Below are 14,138 nucleotides of genomic sequence, written 5' to 3' on the forward strand. Positions count from 1 at the left end.
GCGATGCGAACCGCCTGTCAGAGACGTGCTATAACTCCCCGCCTGTCAGAGACGTGCTATAACTCCCCGCGTGTCAGAGACGTGCTATAACTCCCCGCCTGTCAGAGACGTGCTATAACTCCCCGCCTGTCAGAGACGTGCTATAACTCCCCGCCTGTCAGAGACGTGCTATAACTCCCCGCGTGTCCTCCCTTATTATTTTCAGTTGATGGTCTCATATCGGAGAATGAGTTCTACTCCGCACCTTGGGATCTCAGTGGTGGTCAGATGCGTTTGAGGTCCCGTCAATCGTCGCCAGAGGTCGCGAGCGAGCAGAAGGATACCCGGACGAAACTCCGTACGGTTAATGGTGAACCCGGAATCGGGGATAATGAAAACGGAATTGGTGATCATGAATCCGGAATGACTGATGATAAGTTTGCAATGGATAAAAGTAAATCCAGAATGGATGACGATGAAAACGGAATTCGTGATGGTAAATCCGGAATGGTTGATGATAAATTTGGAATGGATGAAGGTAAATCCAGAATGGATGACAGTGAAAACGGAATTCGTGGTGGTAAATCCGGTATGAGTGATAATCAATTCGAAGTGGATGAAGGTAAATCCGGAATGGACAAAGAAGATAAAAACGAAAATGGTATTGATGAATCCGGAGTGATTGATGCTAAATCCAAGACGGATGAAGATAAACTCGGAATGGTTGACTATAAATCCGAAACGATTACAGAAAAATACGGAAAGGATAATGGTAAATCCGCCATGATCAAGGATTAGACTAGAGGACATTTAGTACAGTTAAATATCGGAGGATGAAGTAGGCTGGTTGCTTGCAACACGCGTGTCTCTCGTGACGTCTGGATAACCCCAAGATATGACACAAAGCCACAATAACACACAAACCCACAGTAACACACAAACCCACAGTAACACACAAACCCACAGTAAAACACAAACCCACTCTAAGACACACACCCACAGTAAAACACAAACCCACAATAACACACAAAACCACAGTAACACACAAACAGACGAATCGATTTCTGATGAAGTTTCGACAGACAGCTATTTACAGTTTTATCTGCTATTTACAGTTTTTAGTCGACATGCTGTTATCGAACGCGATAGATCTATAACATTCCGTGTATGTAAATACGCTTCGGTGCCACTGCAGATCAAACACGCTATCCAGGGAAGTTTTATACTTTACGTTGTGCGTATTCCTTGTAGTTTCCTTCGTAGTTCTCTCACGCGGAAGTTTCAATTGCTCTTAGATGTGGAGTGTTGTCTCGGTAAGGCAATTAGCGTGTGTGAGCGTGTACGATCAACGTGATAAAAGCAGTTTCTAACGATTTCTAATACTTAAGCCGCAGTGTAAACAGATGTCGGACAGAGAGGCCTATGTAATTATGCTCCATTATCGGTTCGTTGTTTACTCAAGCATTCTCGGATTGAATCAAACTATTCTGACAGTCACGCACGTACGCACGCGCGTTCGTTCGCTCGCTAGCGGGTGTGTTGTGCGAGCGAATTATATGCGATTTGATTTTTGCGATAGGCCAGACGAAAGTTGTTTTCAAGTGTTACGAGAGAAGCTACGAACGAATTGAAGTACTATTCACACAAAGATGGCACTGTACTGTATTATACGAAACTCTACTGCACTGTACCGAACTGTACTGTCGTGTACTGAACTGTACTGGGAAAGTTACCGCGGCGCGTTTTCCCCCTTGGTTCGCTCGTGTGATTTTCTCGGATATAGATGTTTCTTGCGTCGAGAGACCGACTATACGAGTTTTTTCGGGCTATGAATCAGACACCACCGACAAGAACGCACTTACGAAGCACGGCATGTGTGTCCGTTCCTAAATACTGCTGGCTGCGGGCCAGCGTGTGTATTTGCAGCTGTCCGCTACATGCCCCTCTGCTAGACAAACGAGAGAGAGAGAGAGAGAGAGAGAGAGAGCGAGAGAGATAGAGAGGGGGAGAGAGAGGGGGGGGAGAGAAAGCGAGAGAGAGAGAGGGGGGGAGACAGCACTTACTCTCGTAAGTCCCCGATTGCGGTCAGGATCAATTGATATGATTTCCCAACAAATAATGTAATAATGTGTTAATGTTATAAAGTATTACTGTAACAACATAATGAGTATCTACAATGTAATAATGTAATAATGTGTTAATGTAACAATGTAATAAATGTAATAAATGTAACAACATAATTAGTATGTGCAATGTAATAAAGTGATACTGTAACAACATAATGAGTATGTACAATGTAATAATGTGATACTGTAACAACATAATTAGTATGTACAATGTAATAAAGTGATACTGTAACAACATAATGAGTATGTACAATGTAATGATGTAATCAGGAGGTAATGTAATGCGTGCGCGTGTAATGATGTTAACACACGTACGTGACACGCAATATAACACGTAATAATAACACGCAATATAACACGTAATAATGACACGCAATATAACACGTAATAATGACACGCAATATAACACGGGATCTGTTTGTCGCTTAATAATGACCCAATATAACACCGTTCGTTTAGAAATGCGTCGGCGTTAGCATTGTCCGGTTTTCCGATTCGAAGTCAGAGCTTGAGTGGCTGCCTGCGTAGTAGGAGACTAGCGATGGAGCTCTTACTACCACATCTCGCCATCGACGTTTGTGGGAGAGAACGCGCTGCGCCGACCGCAGTCACAGCCGGTAGCGGGGAGCGTCGTAATTTTTTTGGCGCACACTTAGTTCGCGGACCAACCATCCCGATAAGTGTTTTGTAATAAATGGTCTTATATACTGGTTGGATATTAGTTAGTGTTAGGTTCGGTTACGTGGCTAGGGTTCTGTTAGGGTTAAGTTAGATAGGGTGGTATAGCATTCAGTACATTGTGTGCTCTCGAGAAAGTACGAGTGAATGAATGCGCTGATTGCTGTGCCGGACTCGAAGGTGGGAAAAAAATTTTGGCGCACCGGGGGGCGTTCCACATCTGCACGTCAGTCAGCTCCGAGCGACAGTCTGAAATCACTCACGCAGTCACTGCGTGCTGCTGCTGCCTGTGTGTGGTCCGCGCGTGGTGTTGCTGCTGCTTGCTTCTGCTGGCGCTGCTGTGGTGCTGCTGCTGCTCGCGCTTGGGTCGGTGTGGTGGGGTGCTGCTGCTGCTGGCTGCTGTTGTGCGCTTGGCTGCCCTTCGGTGGGTGGGGTGTGGTGGTTGGGGTGAGGTGGTGGGGGTGGGCTGCTGCGCTGCTGCTGCTCTGCGCTCGCTCGCTGCGGTGTGTGGTGTGGTGGGGTGGTGGTGCGTGCGCTGCGCTGTCCTGCTGCTCGCTGGTGGTGGTGGTGTGTGGTGCGTGGTGGCCGCTGCTGCTCTGGCTGCTGCTGCTGCGTGGTGTGTTGGTGGCGTGGGTGGGCGTGGTGGTGGTGTGGTGGAGTGGTGGTGTGGTGTGGTGATGCTGCGGCTGTTTCTGCCTGCCGATGGTCTGCTGACGCGGCCGGAAAGGCGTGTGGTGGGCGGGGTGGTGCTGCTGCGCTAGGATGGGCGGTGCTACTCGAGAGAGTAGGGGACGTTGGGTTGAGGGGGGCTGCTGCTGAGGGGCTGCGAGGCGGGGGTGCTGGGGGTGTGGTGTGCCTGAGGGTGAGGGTGCCGGGAGGGGCGTGAGCAGGGCTGGGGTGGTGTGATGGGGGGTGTGGGTGATGTGGCCTGTGTCGCGCGGCTGGCGGTGTGTGTGTGGTGTTGGTGGGTCTGCGCGCGGCTGCTGGCTGGGGGGGGTGGTGTGCTCCGCGGGCTGCTTGGGCGCTACCGCGCGGCTGGCTGGTGGTGGTGTTGGTAATCATGCTGCTGCTTGGCGGGTGGTGGGTGCTAGCTTGCTGCTGCTGTCTGGTGGTGTGTGTGGTAGTTGTGGTGGCTGGTGGGGGTGGGAATGGGGGGTGCTCCGGCGAGGGGCTTGCTCCGTGCTGGGCGGGTGTGTGTGCTGTGGTGGTTGATGTGTGCACAAGCGCCCTGGTGATTCGTACGCAGTGCTGTATGTGAACAGACCATCTGCCGCGTGGTGGTGGGTATCATTAACGAGTAACATCAACGGCGCGCTTTCCGGCGCTCACCTCGAGTGTTAGTCACTCTGCTCGGCGGGAGAGTCTCCAACACACGAAGACGTGTGGGAGGGGAGTGGGGGGGGCCCTCCCCTTCCCCCGTTCCCTTCCCCTTTCCGCACTTTCTTCCCCGTCCCTCCCCTTCCCTTCCCCCCTTGCCCCCTCCCCTTCTCCTCTTTCCCACTCCCCTTCCCCTTCCCCTCCCCCATTCTTCCCTCTCCCGCTTCCCCTCCCCTTCCCCTTTTCCACGTGGACGTTTGGGTCCCTCTTCCCCTTCCCCCTCCCTGCCTTCCCTTCCCCTCCCGTCGCCGCAGGCTCTTCACTCCCGTGTCCAAGGTCCCGATGCGTCTCACATATATAAATCGCAAAAGCAGATAAAAGAAAGGAGAGGTCGTACACGGTAAAAGCTAACGAATGCTGGGCAGCGTATAGTCGAATTAAAACTTTCCCATTATTATTCTGACGATTACTTTGCAGTATATGATTAGGCTGTCCTTACCTTGTTCATATAAACACAACGCCAATGTCCTACGATGCCCCACTACCTGAGATTATAGCGCGTGAAAATCTGATATTTCGTCGAAACGCCGACTAGACATTAGCAGAACTGCCGTCGTCCTCTCGCGAAGTGCTAATGCTTCCGGTCGCCGCTAGTTGGCGCTGACTCATTACGTCATTACTACGAATTTACTACAAGCAGACTGAGGTGTGGGTCATCACATAATGCAACAATAACAATCACGTCATAGTAAACTGGCCGCGTCTATGGACTGGAAGGGAATGAAAGATTAGTAGAGCTGAGAAAGAAATAACCATCAATCAACAACTGTCGCATGATTCAAATAACAGTATATATAAATTAGTTAACGCGTTAACCTTCTATCTGCTCTGATAGGCATTGTATAAGTACACATAAGTATAATTCGGCGGGCGGTCGATATCTCTCCTCCTCTCACTCTCACCTCCCTCCTTTTCCGCCCTCTCCTCTCTCTCTCTCTCCTCTCTACACACGCCGCGACTAATGCTAGTCGGAGTGTCTATATTCAGGCCGGTACGCGGAGATTACGTACGCCATATATTTTGCTAAATATTGACAATCGCGCGCAATAAATCACATATTCACCAGAGAGATAGCTAATGACATGTCTAGTGTATCTAAATATATTATGCAAATATCCTCTCGACACCGCTTAATCATATACTCTCTGTGAATATTTGAGTTATTGACGCACGATTAGTGCGAAATTAGCATCGCAATATATGCGCCTGGAAGTAGAATTACAATGATTAAATTTCTAAAATTCTAGATACCTATACGACACATGTTCTTCGCTATTAGCTCTCTGTGAATAGTGAGTTTATCTCGACGGGGCACGATTAGTCAATATATAGCAAAATATAGGCTACCGTAATCTCCCGTATCCGGCCTGAATATAGACACTCCAATCTATCGGCATGCCGCACGCTTCGCCTCGGCCTCGCGTGAGCCAGACGCGAACCGACCGCGGCCTGCTCGCCCACGCACGGCCCTGCGCGCCCCGTATCGAGCACAGGCACTTGGCGCGCACACTGACGCATTAAATATATCGTACACATTTATGCGCAGTGTCAGCGGCAGCCATGCGGCAAGCGCAGCGTTTGTTGCTGATGAGCATTTGGCGGCATTTGCAAGAATTGTCGTGCAATAATAGTAGTAAATGAGCAGAAGATGAAACATTAGACTTGGTAATAAATAGATTTCGATTATTTCGATTTATTTATTGAAACGCTCCAAGTGCCGTGTGATATCGAGTGCTCGCCGGCTATCGTCTGCTATACGGATGCGCATCCTCCTCCGCCCTTCTCCGTTGTTCCAGTGCTGCGTGGAGAGGAGAGGATAGGAGAGGAGAGGAGATGGGAAGAAGAGGATAGGAGAGGAGGTGGGAGAGAGATCTGTGCGTGAAGGCTCGTTAGAGCTGCGTGCCAGGAAGATGGCCGTGTTGGGGGGGATTAGCAAATGCAGCAGGAAGCTGCTGATCGACCAGATATCGATGAATTGCACCAACGGTGCGCTTTTCTCGCTACGAAGTCAAGGTGAGTATGCATGTGTCGTGTGTTGTGTGTGTGGTGTGTGTTGTGTGTGGTGTGTGGTGTGTGTGGTGTGTGTGCCGCGCGCGCCGCGCGTGTGTGTGCGTTGGTGCGTGTGCGCGTGTGTGTGTTGGTGTGTGGTGTGTGTGTGTGTGTGGTGTGTGTGTTGTGTGTGTGTGGTGGTGTGTGTGTGTGGTATATATACAGTCGTATCCGTGGCCGACGGTTGAGACCCGTCTGTGTTTTGCTGCTGTTTTTGTTTCCCTGCTTTTTGCTTTGTCTGTTGCATCCTCATTCATCCTCGTGCGATCGACATGGCTTCCATGTATCCGATGTGCCGCAGCTGAGATTGGACTGGTTCATTGTCTGCAGTGATTCATTGGAGTGATGTGCTCTGTTGATCTCTATCTGCTTCTCTCTCTCGCTGTGTGATATGCTTTCTTGTCTGCCCCCCTCGCTTTCTTTCTCTCTCTCTCTCTCTCTCTCTCTCGTCTCCCGCTCACTCTCTCTCTCCTCTGTTCTCTCTCCTCTCCACGCTTTTCCACTCTCTGTGTCCTTCTTTCTCCTCTCCTCTATCTCTCTCTCCTTCTCTCTCTCTCTCTCTCTCTCTCTTTCTCCACTATCTTTCGTTCTTACTTTTATTTTCTCTCTATCCCCCTTCTCTCCTCTTCCCGCTCCCCGCCTCGCCATCTCTACATCTCGATATATATCAGCCCAAGTCTTATTCTAGGGTTAATCTAGAGGCATGTAATAAGGCCAGCCACACGCTGTTAGTGTTGTTCGCGCGCACAGGCACTTGAAACGTCCTAAAAAATGTAAACACGAAATGTATTTACTATCAAAGTCTAAATGTTTCTCTACTCTATTTCGCCATTATTGCCGGTAAACTGTTGGCTGCAAGTGCGTTTCCAATCCTCGTCTGCAGACACACAAGTACACGCGCACGCCGCCCGCCCACTGCTGCACAAACAACAATGAATAGAGACTCTAGCTCTTATACGCCGCTGACGCGTCGACGGACGGACGGACGGACGAGTTGCATTGATTATGAATTTACAGCTGATGGCCTGCAGCTCCCGCAGCCTTGCTCCGGCGAGCAGCCGTGCCCTCGGCGTAGATGCAACATAAGATCCTAGGCAATGTGCTGCTAGCGACGCATTAGTTTAGCCAACATGTGAGAGAAACGAGCACGAACCGCACACGCACCGAACCGCACACGCACGCACGCACGCACGGGCACGAACGCACACGCGCGCACGGGCACGCACGCACGGGCACGCACGCACGACGCCATGCCCACAGGCCCACCGCAGTACGCACGGCACGCACGGCACGGGCACGCACGCACGCACCACGCACGGACGTTCACGCGCACGCACGGAGCGACCACGCCGGCACCGACGCCACGCACGCACGCACGCAACGCATGCACGCACGCACGCACGCACGCACGCACGCACACTCCTTTGCTCTCCCTCCCTCTTTCTCTGCCTCTCTCTCTCCCTTTCTCTCAGTCTGTCTCCCTCCCTCTATCTCCCTCTCCCCTCTCCTTCTCTTCTTCTCTCTCGCGTCTTACCCTCGCTCCCCTACCCAACACTCTTCCTCTCTCTTTATCTCTTTCCTACTCTCTTCATCTTCTCTCCCTCGAGCACTCTATCTCCCTCTTCCTTTCCCCTCCCTCCTTCTTCCCCTCTCTCTCTCTCTCTTTCACTATCTTTCTCTCCTCCCTCCTCTCTCTCTCTCTCTCTCTCTCTCTCTCTATCATCTCTCTCTCTCGCCATCTCTCTCTCTCCCCCTCTCTCCCTCTTTCTCCCTCCCCTCTCTCTTTTCTCTTCTCCATCTCTCCTTCCTCTCTTTCTCTTTCCCTATAACGAATCTAATCTACGACGATCGTACACAATGGCACGTCGCATGTAGACGCAGCATCGGCTTGTAGGGCTATATATTATTATATTATATTATATTATATTGCTATACGTACATTGCCATATATTATATAATTATGGCTATATTGCTATATTGCTATATTGCTATAGCAAGCTGCTGCCAACTGAGCCAAATTTGCGCCATGCTGACATTCACCAAGGTCGAATGTTCGAGAGAGACATTCACGTGAGAGACACTATATAGGGAAGCTGTCGCAGCATCCACTAATTATTAAGCGCACTATAGCGGCTATAGGAACCCGAGCCTGCGCGCTGTATTCGCTGTATAATTCACGGTGGTTTAATTTTCGCGAATTTCGCGAACGCGTCCCCGACCGCGAAAATAACAGCACGCGAATAATTCGTACCAAATAATTCATAATTCACCGACCGCGAAATTAACCACTCGCGAAATTGTCCGTCAAGTCTGAATTCGCGAAAATATCTGTACTCGAAAAATTCGGCGTATAGGCCTACATTATTAACGCACTGCTATATATAGGAAGACGAACCTGCGCGTGTTGCTGACCTGAATTATCGTTCACGGAACGCGATTATAGATTGAAGATTATATACACACCAGACTGTGGATTAATTACATGAATTATCAGAAGTGAATTCTACGAATTATCACGCTAGCTCCCATTCGCCTGTAGTCGTGATCATGACGAAGAACAGTGATCATGAGAGCAAGGTTGAAACTATGACTAGATTTTATTATCTGCTATTTTTGCTAACGGGGTCTCGTGGATGATAGTGGAATTAGATGAGGAGCGTTCAATATAGTGTCAGATGACGTGACCATCATGCGTTGTTACGCGCTTGATTACGCTAGTATAAATGCTACTTGCGCTACTATAACTACGTAGGCCTACACGGTGCAATATCATCGGGGGTGGATAATATAGTCTGTTATTTACACTTGGCAGTTTACCTTGTTATAGTTAGTGATAGCTGTTTGCCTACGAGATCTGTAGCTCGATTTGATTATGTAGTATTATATATATATATATATATATATATATTATGTGTGTGTGTGTGTGTGTGTGTGTGTGTGTGTGTGTGTGTGTGTGTGTGTGTGTTGTGTGTGTGTGTGTGTACGTGTGTGTGTGTGTTGTGGTGTGTGTGTGTAAGTCTACCTCTGTCGAGCGAGACACAACTTCAAGAGTTCTGAAGCCACGCTCGCGAATGCGACGCCATGATACGTGATTTCGTTTCGGCATTTAGAAGAAGCCGGCATTCAGTAGATATATTGTGAGGTATGCACTGTTTGTGTCGCCTTACTTTGCGAATCAAAAGTCGTTGCGAGCCGTCTTCGTTTCTTTGAGTTCTCGATAATCATAACCATCGTCGATGACACATTTGCGCGAAATCAGTAAAGTTTCTGAAGCAATCGTTAAAGCATGAATTGTAATAATATTATTATTAGATATGTGGCTATCGGCCTACAGGTACAGGCCTAAGGGCTGTAGTGGCCTCCCAAAATGCGCTGCTGCAGAAAAATGTAGGATCACCCAGTAATAAGACCACAAGTGGCGGTTATGGTGTGTGCGGGCAGAAACACTGCGAACGCCGCAGTCGCGAAGCCCATGCTGGGGGTCTGGGGAAATTTTTTGAAATTTAGAGCCTGGAAATGGCATTTCCTGATTTTTCAGGCTATGTTGAAAGCAACCAATTCTGGCTAACGCTCCATTAGGAGTGTTCCCAACTTTGATATCATTAATGATTAATGATTATTGATTAATGATTGATAATCCTAACCCTAACCCTAACCCTAACCCTAACCCTAAACCTAACCCTAACCTAAATGACATTAAACCACAAACTAATATATGACCATATATATATATGTTATTATGACCATTAATGACATTAAAGTTGAGAACACTACTAATGGAGTATCACCCCCAATTCTGATCATTTTAAAAGGTCAATTTGTAAATTTTAAAAAGGAATGTAGCTAAAGCTGATGTTTTGACTAAAGATGTAACAGTGCCCAGTTAATTTGTAGATTAGTAAAGTAATTAATTTCAAATATTCATGGTAAAATTATATATATGTGACTAGCTAAGGAGGCAACACACAGGATGTTAATTCTACTGCGTAGACGCACACCCGGACCTGTGAAGGCAGAATTCGGAGAAGACCGGACGTGCGCAGTTAAATAACATAGTGTCTTGTACACGTATGTCTACACGTGAGTGAGACGTGATTGCTAGATGTTTAACACGTTGTTAGGGGAGAACCTGTGCACGTGTACGCAGTGTGGTTTCACACGCGGGTAGAATCATAATATGACGTCACCTTGCTGGTCATATATATAGACACACCTTGGGAGCTCTCCAGAGAGGTGTGCGCGCATATATTCTCACTGTGTTGGAAAAGACTGACGTACGGACGGACGGACAACCTCAGAGACTGACGTACGGACGGACGGACGGACAGAGGCATATATGTTATGCTAATATATTTTAGGACTCTTGCTCACGAGTGTGTCGTGAGCGATAATAAATTATTGTGCGTGGAAAACTCACTTATGGATTTGTGACATCATTGGTGTTATCTTCGTTACTACGCCTCACCAGACACAGGGGAACTAGCTGACATTCCTTTAAGCGGAAACGCAAACACGAAACGAGACAAAGGGTTAAGAACAATAACACAACGCGGGATTTAGAACATTACCATCTACACGATCACGTGCCTACACACAGTCGGGCACTGTCCCGACGTAACTAATTAACATGAACTAAAACGTAACCGAACAAGGTTTCAAAGTATCTAAAATATATATTATGAGTATGATAACTAATAAAACGTTGTTTACAATATTGTATATACTATCAGTATCAGTACATAATTATGAAAAATAAGCCTATTTTCAATCTGCGTTTATACTTTCACTACGTACATCTGTATGTTTTGAAGTTTGAATTTGAATCACAATACCTTATATAGGCACATTGTCATATTAAATACACATTCCAAATCTTAGAGCACTGATATAACACCTCTAATTGATCAGTATTAATAATAATACCAGACAGTCCAGTCAGATAAATCAGCTGCTTGGTTCCCTGCACAATTTTTTTGTCGTCAAAATAGTGCCACGGCAGTGCCGTGCTGCCGTGGCGGCCACTACGGCCCTGCGGCCTAGCCCTGAACCTTGTTGGCAGCCCACGCATAATTGCAATCGATTTTCAGAGTTAATTATTTGTCATTTTAATTGGAGTAAAACATTTCTGATCAATAGTTAATGGGCGTAGAATTTCCACCCCGTCGTCTGTTATCCGCTAGCAATTAACGTGCAAATCCCGTTATAATTAATTAAAGTTAATTATCCTACGAAAATCTATTTATTTATTTATTTATCATTTATTTATTTTTACACAGATTACATTATTATAGCGACGAAATTTTGTTGCGATTAAGTTATTGACGAAATGCCATAATTGTGTTACTAATTTCTTGTATTATAAGTTTTTAATACTTTCCTAAACCCGAAATCCGCTTGCCTGGCAACTGTTGCTAGGTGCATAGCTAGTCAATGCTTGCCCAGTTTAACATCGTATCCCCTCTCACATGATTTATGGTAATATAGAATAGGATTATTATGCAGTATGACTATATAATATATTGACTATATGAACGGATATCTTTGTCTGAAAAGCTTAAACAATTCTAGCACTACGGTACATTATGTTATGTAAGAGAGTTTTATTCACGTATACGCAATATTTTGAGATTTCCCAAATCCTAATGATTTCGTGCAAATTCAATGTTAGTCGATGCAAACTCAGGCAGAAATAGACTTTCTGTGACGTAAACACCTCAAGCGTTTGTCAGAACAGTAAATTCTTGTCTCGGACACCGATCGATTCCTATCCCGAAACAAGGATCTGTTAGTCTATGGTTGGACACATTTTCCATGCGTATCTGAAGCTTTCGTCAGAGCAGAAGAATTATGTCTCCTAATCTAACAGGCACCTCTCTGCACGCTCCTCTGGACTAGAGATTCCTGTCTTCCTCTTCATCTGCCATTTTCTTCCTTATCTAAGGTTTTGGTTGGGCCATCTTCTAGTTGATGTGCCTATCCCATCATGGGTACCCGTACTATACTAGGTTATACTGCGCATGCGCAGCGCATACATAGTGTAATCACTAACTATTAATACAAAATATAATATTAGTGGAGAGGGAATTGTGTGTGTAGTTACGGAAGAAAGATATCGCCGTTGATGAGCGATCCGGCTTGAATTAATGATGCAGAGGCTTTACGGTTCAGGAAACGCAACTATAGCGATGTAATGGATTCGTTTTTTCGGCGCTAATATTGGTATTAGGGGGGGAAACAGGATATAGAGCGTGAAAATATTCACATATAAGCGCGAAATATGATGCAATTAATATCCCATCGTTAAAAATGCTCAGGCTCGATGTTAACATGGCGTCACGTCTGAGTGTGCCTGCGTGCATAAGCGCGCGTGCGTGTACATGTCTGTAACTGTGCGCGAGCGTGCGTGAGCGTGCACGCGTGTATGTGTCTGTAACTGTGCGCGTGCGTGCGTGAGCGTGCACGCGTGTATGTGTCCGTAACTGTACGCGCGTGCGTAAGCGTGAGAATATATATGTCAGTAAATGTGCATATGCGTGAGTGTGCCTTCACGCGAGTGCGAGTGAGCGTATGCGCGTAAACGACTTTTTTGGTTTGATAAGCTTTCCACCACATGTGTTGTTTCGGGGTTTATAACGTTCTATAAGAGCATATAGTATTATGTATTATATATAAATAATATAATATATATATATCAGTATAGCTATTAATATAGTTGCAGGCCCTAGCCAACTGTAAGATACTCGCTCCTATATCGGTGAGGTGAATACACGGACATGTGCGCGTCATATACATCTCTCTTATCTTATCTTTCTCTTTCTGGTCTCTCTCCCTCTCTTCACTCGTACTCCATCTTTCTCTCTCCCCGCATCAGTCTCTCTTTACTCCTCTCCTCCCTCGGCCTTTCTCTCTCTTCGACCGTTCCTCTTACGCCTCTCTCTCCCCCCATCCGCTCCCGCGCTCGTCCCTTGCTCTCCCTCGCAGCCCTCTCTCTCCCCCCCTCCCTCTCTCTCCCCGTCGCCCTCATTGCTCTCGTCGCTGCCCGTAGAGCCCACCCTCTCTCGCTTCCCTCTTTATTCCTCCCATCATCTCTCCCCCCATCTCTGCTCCCCTCCCCCTCGAACCCGACGAGCCACCTCGTCTCATACCCCTCTCCCTCTCCCCTCCTACTCTTTTCCCTCCCCCCTCTCTCTCCCTCCGCCCTCCCCCAGTCTCTCTCCCTCTCTCTCAGCCTTCTCAAACCTCTTTGTCCCTCCCCCTCTCCTCGCCTCTCCTCACCCCCGCCTCCCCCTCTCTCTCGCCTCTCCTGGCACCATCTCTCTCTACCCGCTCGCCCTCTTTCCTCCCTCGCTGCCCCTCCCCCTCTGCTCACTCCCTCTCTCTCGCATCTCCTCGGCCACGCCCTCCCCGTCTCCCCTCCCTCCTCTCGACGGCCCTGCGCCGCAGCTCCCCCTCTCTCTCCCGCTTCCCCCTCCGTACAGTGGGTCCCCGTGAGAGCAAGCTGCTCAGTATGTACCGCAAGCGCCAGCCGCTGTCTGAGTTTGTCCGGCAGCACCGGTCGTCAGCGCCTGGGCGACGAAGCAGAGGACAGCGGAAGCGTACCGGCCGACGGACACCGTGGAACGTGGGAACCTTCCCTCACGAACTGGGGCTTCCTTCTACTCACGCTCTTACACTATCTGTGCTCTGCTCGTCTCTGTGTGTCCATTGCAAGCAAGGTAGGCGCCGCGGATGTAGGCGGGCCAATGGCGGACGTGGACGTGGCTTCCCACAAGTATTAGTGGTGTATTAAATTAGCTATGTGAGTAATTACCGTGTTACTATTTAGTAAGTTAGGTGTTAGTAATTAGTAATTAAGGTGTTAATATTAGTAATTAATAGGTGTTATCTCGTTAATCATGGATTATTATTCGGTGTTATTTATAGCTGACA

General features: G+C 47.7%; 2 protein-coding genes across 2 annotated transcripts in view; both read left to right on the forward strand.

Moving 5' to 3' along the window:
- The window catches only part of LOC106814582, a 3,542-nt gene extending 1,560 nt beyond the window's left edge, over positions 1-1,982 (forward strand). Inside the window, exon 2 of the mRNA XM_014818923.1 lies at positions 206-1,982. Coding sequence (XP_014674409.1) covers positions 206-777 — 572 coding nt within the window. The 3' untranslated portion in view covers positions 778-1,982. The remainder of the gene's footprint in view (positions 1-205) is intronic.
- Positions 1,983-13,889: 11,907 nt separating this feature from the next.
- The window catches only part of LOC106814580 (protein rolling stone-like), a 1,452-nt gene continuing 1,203 nt past the window's right edge, over positions 13,890-14,138 (forward strand). Inside the window, exon 1 of the mRNA XM_014818922.1 lies at positions 13,890-13,924. The gene's annotated coding sequence lies outside the window, so the exon portion shown is untranslated. The remainder of the gene's footprint in view (positions 13,925-14,138) is intronic.

The sequence above is a fragment of the Priapulus caudatus genome, unplaced genomic scaffold (genome assembly GCF_000485595.1).
Source record: "Priapulus caudatus unplaced genomic scaffold, Priapulus_caudatus-5.0.1 Scaffold947, whole genome shotgun sequence".
Taxonomy (NCBI): domain Eukaryota; kingdom Metazoa; phylum Priapulida; class Priapulimorpha; order Priapulimorphida; family Priapulidae; genus Priapulus; species Priapulus caudatus.